We start from the raw sequence: 13654 nt of genomic DNA on the forward strand, positions 1-13654 counted from the left end.
CTTTTAACTATTTTAGTATAAATTAGTACTTCAATATATAGAATGAGCAAGGAATTGTATAGAATATAAAATTTATATTAGTTTCTCATATTAATATTTTATTAAAAGTGTGTTTAATCAGAAGGTTGCATAGTTACTGTGTTTCAAGGATTTGGGAAATAATTTTTCTGCCTTTTGTTTGAATTGAAACTTGATTCTAGTTTTTAAGGATTAAAGTATTGGAATAATAGAATTATTTTTAAGTTTCTAATTTGTTATATGTTTTATATGTAGGATTAACTATTGAAGACCTGAACATAACAGAAAAATTTCCTCAAGAGAATAGAATGGGAGAAAGAAATTTTGATTTCATGAGCCTCAAAAATATGAGTGAGACACAATCAAAGGTAAACAGTATTTGCTATGGCAAAGAGAATAAAGAAAAATGTTATCGGTTCTTCCATTTCTGGCCCATTATCTCATTTTGGACATTGATTTTTTTATAGCTGTTAAATAAAATAAATGTTTTCTTATTTAAAAAACTTGTTGATTCAAAGATTGATTAATGAGACATTATTTACTCTGAATACAGATTAGGAGTTCAGATAAAATAGAGCTGCTGCATAGGAGAGCATCATTCAGTATTCCACAGTCATATCAGAAAGTGCCAGAAGAGAATATGACCATAAGATCATTATCAAGAATGTTATCTGAAATTCGACATAGTATAGAAAGTGAAGTGGATCCTTTTGTCTCTTCAACTAGACATGCTTCATCTATACAAGTAAAAGATAATAATTCACCTCCAGAAACTATTACAATAAGGGAGATTTTTAAAGCACCATGTCTACAATCTTTAAGAAATCTAGAATCGTTAGTCAATTCCTTTAGTAGGGAGAGTCATGAAGAAATAAACAACTACTTATACTCTCCTTCAGACAACTCTGTGAAGAAAGTGTCAAGAAGCTATCAGGCACTTGAGAAGACTAGTGTCACACAAAAAAGCAGTTCATCTTTACAAGCCTTATCAACAGCTTCAGACTTAATGAGGAAGTTATCACTTAGGCAAAAATCTGCAATATTTTGTCAACAAATTCATGGTAATAAAGCTGACATGGATAAATCACAAGTAGCAACATGGGAAGATGAGCAGGTTCATACCCAGATAAAATGTGCTGATATCAATTTGAAAGAAAATGGAAAAAAAAATGAAGTACCCTTACAGACAGAGATTTCAAAAAGTAAACTTGATGTTAATCTTCCAGACTCTATGCCTATTACTGCACAATCAAAATTATCTCAGATAGATCCACTTGAAAATCTTATAGAACAGCTACGGAGAGAACTAGTATGTCTCCGATCTCAGGTGAGCTCTCCTCCAAATTACAGTCCTGGGATTGCTTTTTTATTAACTCTTTTTAATTATTTTCCTAACTGAGTTCTATAAGTAATAATTACAAAAAGATTTTTCAGATCTCCGCATTAACATTCTTTTATGAACATTCTATATTTAAAAATCAAAAAATGCAATACATTTGATATGAACTCACTGACTTGCCTAATTTATTAAATGTTTCTTTAGAACGAAGTCATAGCCCAGGATTTATTGATCAAGGAAGCGCAGAGTAGAAATGCAGAAATTGAACTTGAACGTCATAGAAGCCAGGCAGAACAGGTAGTGTAAAGGCAGACCATTAAAAGAGATTATTGTAGTACTAAAGACAGAAACCTTCATTACACCTGTTTGCTGTTTGCTTTTTGCCATGGGTGTTGAGGGAGGGAGAAGGAGGGGGAGGATCACCTTCTGTTGTACATTTTAGATTTTATGATTGCTGCAATGTCTCTATCTTGTTTTTGATGTGTTAAACCTCACTCAGTTAATCAACCTTTTTAAAACTTCAAAACTGTAAACTATTGTGAAATTTCTTTAAAAAATTAATTTTATTCTGTTTATGTTTTATTTAGAATGAATTTCTTTCAAGAGAACTAATTGAAAAGGAAAGAGATTTAGAAAGAAGTAGAACAATAATAGCTAAATTTCAGACTAAATGTAAGTTGCTATTAACTCTTATTTATCTACATTTATTTATCCTATACTGAAAATCATAGGTTTGAAAGGACTTTAATAACATTCTCTGTTTTCTAATCTCCATAATGTTTAGATACTAGTCTCATTCATCCATATGGTTTGCCTCGCTATATTCATTTTCAGAGGATATTCTTTCTGATTTTTTTTGTAATGACAAATAACTGTTTTTTCTCTTATTCTCTAATGAAAGTAAACAAGTTTTTAAAACATTTAATGAGTAATCAGGGAGATCACTTTATAAATTATATAAATGTCTAACCATTGTACTATATACCTGAAACTAATATAAAATAATAATAAAAAATTGTTTAAAAATCTTAATATAAAGTGAAGGCAAAGTGTGCTTATGATTTATTTCTTTGAGCTATGAGATTTATATGTATATGATTTCAATAGGTATATCATTTAGCTCAACTATGCATGTATTGGATTTGTAGTTGAACTTTTTTTACATTTATCTGTACTGCATTTTAAAACTGGGTTATTTTTACCAAATGTGAAATATTTGTCATCTATATAGAATAGTGTAAATTGTGAAAAAGATCTATTCATTCAACGAGAAAAATATGTTATTTTAGTAAAGGAATTAGTAGCAGAAAATAAACAACTTGAAGAAGGTATGAAAGAAATATTGCAAGCTATTAAGGAAATGCAGAAAGATCCGGATGTTAAAGGAGGAGAAATATCTCTAATTATCCCTAGTCTTGAAAGACTAGTTAATGTAAGTTATTTTTATATTAATGGTTTTATTTTATTGTTTCATCACTTTAAAGATGTTGTTCCATTGTCTACTGGTCTTGATAGTTTCTGTTGAGACATTTGCTGTCATTTGATTCATTATGCCCTTGTATGTAATGTATATTTTTTCTTAGGCTGCTTTCAAAACTTTTTCTTTGTATTTGATTTTTACCACTTGGACTATAATGTTCCTGTGTGTGTGTGTGTGTGTGTGCGCGCGCGCGCGCATGCACGTGTGTATATGTCTATATGTGTCTTGTTTGGGGTTTGCTGAGCTTCTTGAATCTGTTTACTTTTATGCTAGTCACTACAGTTGGGGAAGTTTTCCACCCTTCATTTCTTCAATTATTGTTTCCTACTCCATTCTCTCTGAGACTCTAGTGAAGGATGTTAGACCATTTTGATATTGTCCATAGGTCCCTGAGACTATACGTTTTTTTCCTCTAATTTTTAAAATTTCTTCTTCTTCCAGTTGTATAATTGTTATCGATTTTTCTTCAGTTTCACTGATAACTTTCCCTGTTTCAAGGGCCAGCCTGAGACCTGGCATAGTTTTTACACATACTTTGACACTCCCTTTTATTGACTTTTTCCTCTTTCTTGGATTCCTTTCTCATTTTCTTATGCCTTTGGTCTCTATCTTTGGATTTTCTAGGTTAGATGATGGGGTCACTGCAACTGCAGCCTGTCTTCAGAGTAAAGCCTTAAAAATGGCAAATTAACTCCTTGTTGGTCCTTTCAAGTTCCAAGTCCCCTCCTTTGTTTCCTAGAACATTTAATTAGCTGTTTTTGTATTTACTTGTTAAATGAGGGAAGGTAGGTTTGTTAAAATCTTATGACACAAATCTACAAGTGTAATAGAATATAGTAAGAATATTTTAAATACCTAAAGACTAAATAAAGCATTACTACAGGGAAGATTTTAGCAATCAAATAATATTCTCCTTATATTTACCATATAGGGACTTAAAAACTTTATAGTATTAATGAGTGTTACATAAACTTGAATAAAATATATATTTTAGATTCATTTTCTTAATGTCACTTATATAATCTGAACATATTTAATATACATTACTATATTTTCCTAATTTCTGCTTAATTTAAATAGAAAACAATCTTAATATTTATATAATTGCTTTTTTAATGATGGCTAATCAATAGTTAAAACACTATATTATTAGCAGAGAGAAAGAGAGAGATTCTGGTATGTTAAAGGCTTTCCAAGGCAAGAAAATCATTTGACAAAATTTATGAAGCCCACTTGATTCCCTTTATATGTTACTCATTCTGACTTTCTTTCTCTGGTTGACAACTGCTTTACTTCTGCTACTTTGAATGTCTAAAATGATTCTTGCTTTCTTATGTGAACATCTTTTGTCTATGATGCTACCCACTACTACCAATACTATCTCAGATCGAACTTTATTTTCCAAGGGGAACTCAGTGACGAAGTACACAGAATGAAAGCACAGGAAATTCTAATATATTTTACTTGGCAGCCGCTGGCCTCCCCAGGACCACTGCTTCCATGGGTTTTATTTGCTTCTCTTCTGGGTTGTCATTCCTTTTTCTGATTGATATGCCCTTTCTCAAATTTACAAATGGCCTAATAATGCATCCTCAAGGAAATATTCAGAATCAATGACACTTTAGATCAGATAATTCTGGTTATTGCTACATTTTTCAGTGTCCCTAATCACCATTTAATTTAGTCTTATAATACGAAAAAGCCAGGTAGACAACATGGTGCTGTTTTTTAGCAAGACAATAACTAGTCTACCTTGTCCATCAGCGTACCTTCTTATACCTACTTTTGTCTTCCTGGTATCCCCTTTTAATTAGTATAACTTATTACTCCACATGGCCTGCTCTTAGTTCCTTAGGGTAAAGACTTATTTTGATAAATCTGCTGCCTGGAGTTAAACCCCAGGTCACTCTCCTGAGTAGATTACCTTTAGTTTTACTCCTCTTACCACTTTGTCTCTACATTCATTTCTGAAGCTTTACTTTGCCCTTAACAGTTTATTCCATACAGTTCTTTTAAAGTCCAAATATATTTACATGTATGTATTATGTACATATGTACATGACTATGTGTATATTTGTGGATGCCAGTGTTAGAGAATTAGGCTAGTGAAGGTGCTTTAATCATTTAATGTTTGCTTATCTAGCACTCTTGGATAATACTATGTTATTATACTTAGTCTTTGTTATCATGTATGCTTCAACTGTGTGACGTTACAATGAAAAATTCACTTAATTGAATGTAGTAGCTATTTTATTCCTTTGCTCATGCTTTAAATTCAGATACTGTATAGTTTCAAAGCATTTACTTATATATTTCATTTTGACTATATAAAAACCTTGTGAACTGGACAGAACTAACATTATTTTCTCTTCTTTAGAGGTAAAGAAACTAAGGTACAAAGAAATCTTAAGTCATTTGCTTAGCTAGTAGGAGATTGGTTATGATTTGAACTCTAGTCATCTTATTCCTTTTTTGGTTATTTTACTAGTTTACCAGTTTACTAAGATTAGCTAAATGTTGTTTAATTGTTATAATTAAGTAATTACTATGCTTGGTAATACTGATATAAGTTAAACTAGAATTTTATAAATTTAAATTCATAAATAGATAGTAAAATGCTTAAATGTAAATTTTATTTAAAAGTAGATTTTTCTCCTATAATGTAAGTGTTTCTTCACATTTCTTCAATGTAATCTAAAATGCATTAGGCTATAGAATCAAAAAATGCAGAGGGACTCTTTGATGCCAATCTGCATTTGAAAGCTCAAGTTGATCAACTTACTGGAAGGAATGAAGAATTAAGACAGGAGCTCAGGGAATCTCGGAAGGAAGCTATAAATTATTCTCAGCAGTTGGCAAAAGCAAATTTAAAGGTGAGAATTCTATTAAATAAAATAAAAGAAAATGGCTAAGCATATGAACATAAGTTTAATGTGATACTTTAAATTTTTGTAAATGACTACTTTATGAGGAAATCCCCCTTGAAGTAATTCTTTCAACATTAAGAAAACTCCTGTTTGGATTTTTCTCATAAAATTCAGTGTAAAAACAAGTGCCTTATAATATTAAAGAACACAGAAATCCTAAGTGTATACTGAGCATTTCTAAGTAGACATTATTATGGTTGAATGAATTCTTGGCAAGGCATTTATCAATCTACTTTTTAAAAATATCCAGTAGAAGTGTAAGTTACTGCTTTTAAACTTGTCTATCTTTAGGTGTAAGAGATGTGATTCTCATTTCTGAACTGTTTGTTTCCAGGTAGATCATCTTGAAAAAGAAACCAGTCTTTTACGGCAGTCAGAAGGATCAAATGTTGTTTTTAAAGGAATAGAGTTACCTGATGGCATAGCACCATCTAGTACCAATATCATTAATTCTCTGAATGAATATTTAATACATATCTTACAGGTACTGAAAATTTTGCATGTGAATAAGAAAATAATTGATAACATCTTTTTAAATTTAGTCCAGGCATTCCTTTGAATTCTTAGAATGTTAACAGTGAGATATACTTCAATGGATTTTGATGTTAGATGCAATGTTATGAATAAAAGCAATTTATTCCATTTATCTGCATGAGGAGCATGTTGACACTCTTGTTTACATGAGTGTTATTCATATAAAATATATGACTGACAGGTAGAATAATATGCAGCTACTTAAAGGTAGTAGTAGTGTATAAATGAGGTGAGCACTTTTATTTATTGCTAGTTGGAAAAGAAATTCAAATGAATAAAGCCTAATACGTAGGTTTTAGTGTATTGGTTGATATTGGTCATTTTTTGTATTAACTGCAAGAAAAACTTTTTAAACCACATTCGCTTTCTTCCCTTTACCCTATAAAGTAATAGTTAATCCATCAACAAATTATAAAGGGTACTGCTTGCTTTGTGTTTCTCACTTTTGCCATCTTTGTCATGGTCAATATGAATAGTCTAATGAGAGTTGCTTTCATTATTTCATTTGAAATGTGAATACCCATGACATCACTTGCATTACAGTATAATTACAAAAATGTGTTCAAAATAAATTAAAATATGTTTTTGATTATAAACACTTGTTTCTCATTCCAGATATCCATTTCTGAATAGACATAAGATATTTAAATTATTGTTTTTATATTTGGAAATCACATTAATTAATCTTTTTCTGAATACTGGAATTTATGTATTATCTGAGTCACAAAAGGACAACCTTAACTACTTATTAGAGCATTACTTTGTAATTTATGTTACATGTTACTTTTAAATTCATAATTTGAACATTCTTTATGATGATTTCTCTCATTCTTCTGCAGTATAGGGACACTCAACAAATAATGACATTAGGGTATCATCATGTTGCTTGAAATTAAATTCTTTTTTTTGTTTTTAATCTTTATGTAAAAAACATGATAAGTACTGTAGCAGAATAGAGAGTACTGATTGGGCACCTGAAAACTTGTTCAAAGTGGTAAAACAGGTACTTGGACTCTCAACCCTAAAGCAGCATAGAATGAGGGAAGTAGCAAGGCCTTTGGAGTCAGACAGACCTGATCTCCAGTGTTGCATGTGTATATATGTAAAGCACCTGGAATCGAGCTTGGCATATGTGCTTAGAAAATGGTTGCTAAGGGTAATGCTAATGAGTTTCAATGTTGAGTAAATTACTTAATCTTTCCTTGTCTTTGAAATGAAATCATTGGAAAGGATAATTTGAATGGAGGTGTGTGTGTGTGTACATGTTCACAAAAGGGTATGTGGGGCTGAGTAATTAAGTAAGTTTGCAATTACTGTATCTGATCATTTTTGTGGTTACTAAACTATCATATGTGATAAAATTAATTAACCTGTGTTATAATAACACATATATTGCCTCATTCTATAGGCCTTAAACTAAGATGATAAAAATAAACAGAAATGATCTGTACTGCTTATGATTTTAGGGACTATTCTCCTTTATGTTTTTTTTTTTTTTTGATAACCTGTCAGAATATAAATTTCTGTCTTTAAATTTAAAATGTATTCTAATGCGTTTTTTATTCTTATTTCTAAACCGATTTTTAGGAACTAGAATATAAAGAAAGTAAGTTAAAGAATGTGGAAGATTCTCTTGAAGACTATAACAGAAAATTTGCAGTAATTCGTCATCAACAAAGCTTATTATATAAAGAATATCTAAGGTATAAGTGTAAGCAAAACATTATAAATGCAGCATTTTCTTATTAATGATTTAAGTAACATGAAAAGTATTTAGATATTTTATTTTAGCCTTCCTTCTTGCCACCTGTTCCCCTCCACTTAGTCTGTGTCTCAGTTTACTTATCTATAAACTTCTGTGATAATACTTTTTTCATAAAGTTGTTATGAAACAAGTGAATTATATGAAAGTGCATAGATATGAGCATTTGTAAATGGCATGGCATGTATGAACACTTTGTGTCAGCTGTTAGCATTATTTTTTATTATCGCCATCAAATTATTCATATATTTTCATTGGGAACTAATGTGTTTCTCTTTTCTCTGCCATCCCATTTATATCAACAAAATAATGTTCTTAGTAATAATTAGAATACCTGATGAAAGGTGATTTAAACACTAAGGGTGATTATTACCTGATTTAACAAGAAACCCACAGCTAATTGTAGGATAGGCCATATTTAGGAGTATTATAGTCTTGGTCGTATTATCTCCTAGTGTGGTTATAAAATAGGTACAGGAGTTCAAGGAAGATGGAACCATTTTGCCCATTAAAGAAGAGGAGCATTTTTTTTCTACATAATTTTTTATTTTTGAATAAACAGTTTTTCCAGTGGCCTCTGGCAAACTTTGACTCAGATCTTATTAGCCAGAATTGGGCTAATGAACTGTACAAGTCCGAACTGTTCAGTGACAGAATGACCATAATTGTTTTATGCCAGGCAAATTGTGGATGACTAGAATGTCTCTTGGGTAGGCAGCAGTGTCTGACATACCTTCTTTTAGGTCTAATGATTTCTAATTTTGTTTTTATTCTAAATATTTTGCGAGTGTTTAACACTCAAATTGAAGAGGAAGGTCAGAATATTGAGACTTGATGTCCAGAATGAGTTTGGTATATTGATTATTTTCCCAATTATTTTCTGTTTTTAATAAAATGTTTACAAAATTCAGCTGCAGTTGCTATGGTGTAACAACTATTGAGTGACGATTCATAGAATAATGAAAATGATTTGATAAAATAATTGTTTTACATTGCATTTGTTAAATAAAAATATAACTTCCAGGCCAAATCCTTTTTGAATGGAATTTTGACGTTCTCATATTATTAGGTATTGAGTAGTTTGATGGCTTCTGTTTTATGAAAACTTTAAAATTTCTGTAACTTCAAGTTATATCTTTCTGCATTTTAATATGTTATTAGGTTTATTGTATTGTCACTTTATTTTTTTAAGTGAAAAGGAGACCTGGAAAATAGAATCTGAAACAATGAAAGTGGAAAAGAGGAAACTTGAGGATCAAATCCAACATGATGCTATAAAAGTAAAAGAATATAATGTAAGTAAAACACTTTTAACATCAATTTACAATATTGTATGAAGTAAGGTAGCTAGATTCAACAAGTAATATAAATGTGTCTTTGCACAGAATTTGCTCAGTACTCTTCAGATGGATTCAGATGAAATGAAAAAAATGCTTTCAGAAAATAGTAGAAAAATCACAGTCTTGCAAGTGAATGAAAAGTCACTAATAAGACAATATACTACTTTAGTAGAAATGGAGCGACAACTTAGAAAAGAAAATGAGAAACAGAAGAATGAATTGATATCAATGGAGGCTGAAGTTAGTGAAAAAATAGGACGTTTGCAGCGATTTAAGGTATATCTGGTTTTTTTGGTCTGAAAATTTTTAAACATGAAAAAGAAAGGACACTGTAATGAACACTTGTCACCTGGATTAATAGTTAACATGTAGTACATTCTGCCATAATTGCTTCATCTGTTTTTTATAGGAATGTTTCAGTTGTAGACATTTCTCTCTTAAATATTTTAGTGTGCATCTGTAAAATCAAAACTTTTTTACATAACCACAGTAACTTTATTACACCTTACAAAACTGACAATAATCCCTATATTACGTAATGTCCAGACCATATTCACATTTCCTCATTTGTTCCAGGATCCAGTTACAGACCTTGTATTGTATTTAAATGTTATGTCACTAGTCTTTTTAATACAGAATCCCCCATTTTTTTCTTCCCTGAAAAATGTTGATGACTTATATGATTATTTTTTTGCATGATCTTAACGTATTCCTGTATCCGTTATATTTACCAAAGTTACCTCCAAAGGCTTGATAATATTCAGGTTAAACATTTTTTGCAAGAATACTTTATATATATTTATATATAATGATTTTTTCTTTAAAAGTAATATTTTATATTTTTTTCCCTTTAAGAGTATCTGGTAGTCTCATGTTTCATGATAGATCACTGTGTTAATGGGGAGATGTATCTACTATTAAATGATATTAGTTAACTGTTTGGAGATATTTTGGTACCATGCAAATAACCAGTTTGTCATCTCTTCTTATAGCATTAGCATCCACTGATGATAGTTGTTTCCTAACTCAATTATTTCATTAGCAGTTGCAAAAATTATGATTTTCTATTTATGCTCTCTCGATTTAATTGTAGATATTCTTTTGTAAAATAAAGACCTTTCCCTTATTAGTCCAGGTATTTGGTTATCTTGAAGTACAGCTGCTAATAGAAAGATAAAATCTTCATTCTTTCCTTTTAATAACAAGTTTTCAGAATACAGAGTTGGTGTACTCTGCCTCTACTTGGTCCCACCTGCACTCTCCCATGCCCCCACCTTCCTCTTCTTTAAGTGTCATAACAAACTTACACACTTTAAAATACTCATTATGTTTTAACAGTTGGAGTCATTCTTTTGTCTCAACTTTGGCCATTGGGAACCCTTTAAAGCTGGCTCTTGTGTCCTTTTGACAAGAATCCATTAGTCTTTGAACGAGACTTCAAAGATTGGTTAGTTTTCTGGCACAATAAGATGTCCAAGATTTTCCTTGTATACTCATCCAGACTTGGAATAAGCCAATTCATTAAAAAGCTCTGGTTCTTTTTAATGGAGAAGGCATTTAGATACCAAAAAACTGGGCCCTAGGAGTCATTGCTCTCAGAGTGTCATTGGTGCTAGTTTCTTTCATTTGACAAATTAAGGAAATATGTGTATATTTAAACCATGAGTTCATATTGTTATTTTCAATTCGAATTTAACATTATCGGGTAAGTAATAGTATGGAGTTTTTAGTAATCTTTGATTTTATGCTTGTATTTCTGTTTTCTTATATGGAGATCTCTGTTAAAATAACATCAAATTTAACATTAAAATAATTATTGTTTTATCTTATAATGTCCACACATTAATTTGAAAATAGTAATCTGGTATTGATACTAACAGTAACAACAGCAGTGCTACCTTACAGTTCTTATTTTCTTTAGAACGCCTCTTACAAAGAATGTATAGTTAAGGTAACATATTCTGCACTAACTTGAAATAATTCCCTTTGTGTGGTTATGATATAAATTTGACATACAGTTAGGCTCATTTGATGTCTTCTCAATTTCAGGGATCACTTTTTTCTTGTTTTTTAAATTGAGTTTGAATATATATATATTTACATGTTCAAAAAATATAGTCAGAGAAATCTTCTGTTCCTATACCTTTCACTCCATTTCACCCCACTCCCTATAAGTAACTGATTATCCTTCTGCTGTTTTCTTTGGCAAATATTAACAAACATAAAAAGATGCATGCCGTTTGTACTCTTCTGTACCTTGCTTTATACGTGATGTTATGTAGCTTATTGTAAGCATTGTATATGTTCAGAAGAATGCAAAGTAAAATTAAAATGAACTTGAGTTCCTTACCATCCCTTTTTAAATACAATAATGGGTGCAATTATTGTTCTGTTAAACTTACTTTCAATGTGATCTTAATGCTGAAGCGTGACACAACAAGAAACCTACTGAAAAATGAAAGCTGTTTTTATTTGGACATATATTAAGGAAATTTTGAGACGTAAGGATTATTCTTGTTACTTTTGTATTAAAGTTTTGTAGTATATAGTTTTCTAGAATATTACAAATATAGCTAATGAAGAGGGAAAAGAAAAGACCTAGAATTTCCTTCCTCTTCAACCTGCTTGTTCATCCTAGGTTTTTTTTTCCTCAAAAATGAGAAAGCCAAAAAAAGGGGAGGGGGTATTTTTAAGGATGGGTAGTATAGCTTATTCTACCCACCCTAAAGGAAAAGTGAAAGCAAATCCCAGGGGTAATGTAGAATAGAATGTGCTTACTTACATGGAGAAGAGAAGTTGTCAAAACAAGATCTGAAGCACCATTACAGATATTTGTTTCTCATTACTTCAGAATGAATTATAACTATAAATTCTTTGTCTTTCTCACTTAATAAATTTTATTGTTTCTTGCACTACCTCTTTGTCAGTTTACTTTGGAGAGAACTAAAAGTTCAGACATTTATATTTTTGGTGTTAATACAGTACCTTTGAATAGTAACTTTTTATAGCTCTGTAGCTAATGAGTAGAACATGAGCCAAGTAACTTAAAGGCTTTGATATTATTATAGATAGCGATGATAGACAGGACTTTTTCTCCCTAAATATTTCCTTCCTGTGAACAAAACATTTTCTTTTATTATAGTCTTTGTAACTATAATAAGCAGAAATAGCCAAACTGTAAAGTTACTTGTGGTAATGCTAATTTTGCTATTTAGGTGTCAGACTACAAGTTATTTTTTAATCTTAACAAAATTTACAAAAGGAAGCCAAAGATACATTCTGTATGATATATTTTCTTGCTGCTATGTGTTAGGCTTTGCTCAAATTAACTGTATTTTATTTTACTATGACGAGTTATAAGAGGATTCACTTTATTGTTATTTTTATTATGATTAAAAATTACCAAATACTATTATTTCTTATATGAAAGAAATTAATAATTATTGCAATATTTTTTCTCACATGAGAAATCTTATTTTTTAAATGAGTCTAAAATCTGTTTTACTTTAGGTCTTATTATCTTTTTTCAAAAGTGGCTAATGCTTCACCAGAAAAAAAAAATACATGAACTTAACTCATGTATCCTTATTTCACAGGAAATGGCTATTTTCAAGATTGCCGCTCTCCAAAAAGTTATAGATAATAGTGTTTCTCTGTCTGAACTAGAATTGGCCAATAAACAATACAATGAACTGACTGCTAAGTATAGGGACATCTTGCAAAAAGATAATATACTTGTTCAAAGAACAAATAACTTGGAACACCTAGAGGTAAGTGTGATTTATGAACCTTGTGATGTCAGCCATTTTTCTTGGGTGTTATCTATATGTGCAGAATAACTTTCGGACAACTTCATCTAGGTCATCCTCCTTAGTCCACTTGAATGGTTTAACTGAATCGAACCTCCTTCTACCAGGCACTTAAAAAAGGAAAATGAATATGGAACAGATAGGATATTGTAGTCAAAAGGAAGCATCATTAAGTACTTATCCCTTTCTTTTCTCTCAGTTCTCAAAATAAATTATTCTTTCATGGTCCCTGGCTTTTCCTTTCTTTGGGATGGATGTAGCCAAGAGTGGATGAGGTAGATAGATACTGATGGCTCCTCCTGGACTGTGGATGAGCTCTATAAATTCCTGTTCTTATGGTAGAGGTACAGAAGAATAAGATGGAATATTGTAAGATTCATTCAAACAGTCAGTGAATATGGCCCAGACCCTTTGTGGTTCTCCTAGCCACTTAACCTCCATAACT

The 13654-nt window shown here is 30.8% G+C and overlaps 1 protein-coding gene across 15 annotated transcripts in view; it reads left to right on the forward strand.

The window, feature by feature from the left end:
• CEP290 (centrosomal protein 290) overlaps positions 1 to 13654 on the forward strand; it is an 87417-nt gene that overhangs the window by 26766 nt on the left and 46997 nt on the right. For 11 of the 15 annotated variants that reach the window (XM_036237876.1, XM_036237877.1, XM_036237880.1 and 8 more), the window contains 11 exons: positions 274 to 386; positions 572 to 1345; positions 1562 to 1654; positions 1945 to 2029; positions 2647 to 2789; positions 5546 to 5710; positions 6099 to 6248; positions 7886 to 8001; positions 9253 to 9355; positions 9446 to 9676; positions 12997 to 13170. In XM_036237876.1, coding sequence (XP_036093769.1) covers positions 274 to 386; positions 572 to 1345; positions 1562 to 1654; positions 1945 to 2029; positions 2647 to 2789; positions 5546 to 5710; positions 6099 to 6248; positions 7886 to 8001; positions 9253 to 9355; positions 9446 to 9676; positions 12997 to 13170 — 2147 coding nt within the window. The remainder of the gene's footprint in view (positions 1 to 273; positions 387 to 571; positions 1346 to 1561; positions 1655 to 1944; positions 2030 to 2646; positions 2790 to 5545; positions 5711 to 6098; positions 6249 to 7885; positions 8002 to 9252; positions 9356 to 9445; positions 9677 to 12996; positions 13171 to 13654) is intronic. The other 4 variants (XM_016140653.2, XM_016140654.2, XM_036237882.1 and 1 more) reach the window with 3 other exon arrangements.

Source organism: Rousettus aegyptiacus, unplaced genomic scaffold, assembly GCF_014176215.1.
Source record: "Rousettus aegyptiacus isolate mRouAeg1 unplaced genomic scaffold, mRouAeg1.p scaffold_m13_p_2, whole genome shotgun sequence".
Taxonomy (NCBI): Eukaryota; Metazoa; Chordata; class Mammalia; order Chiroptera; family Pteropodidae; genus Rousettus; species Rousettus aegyptiacus.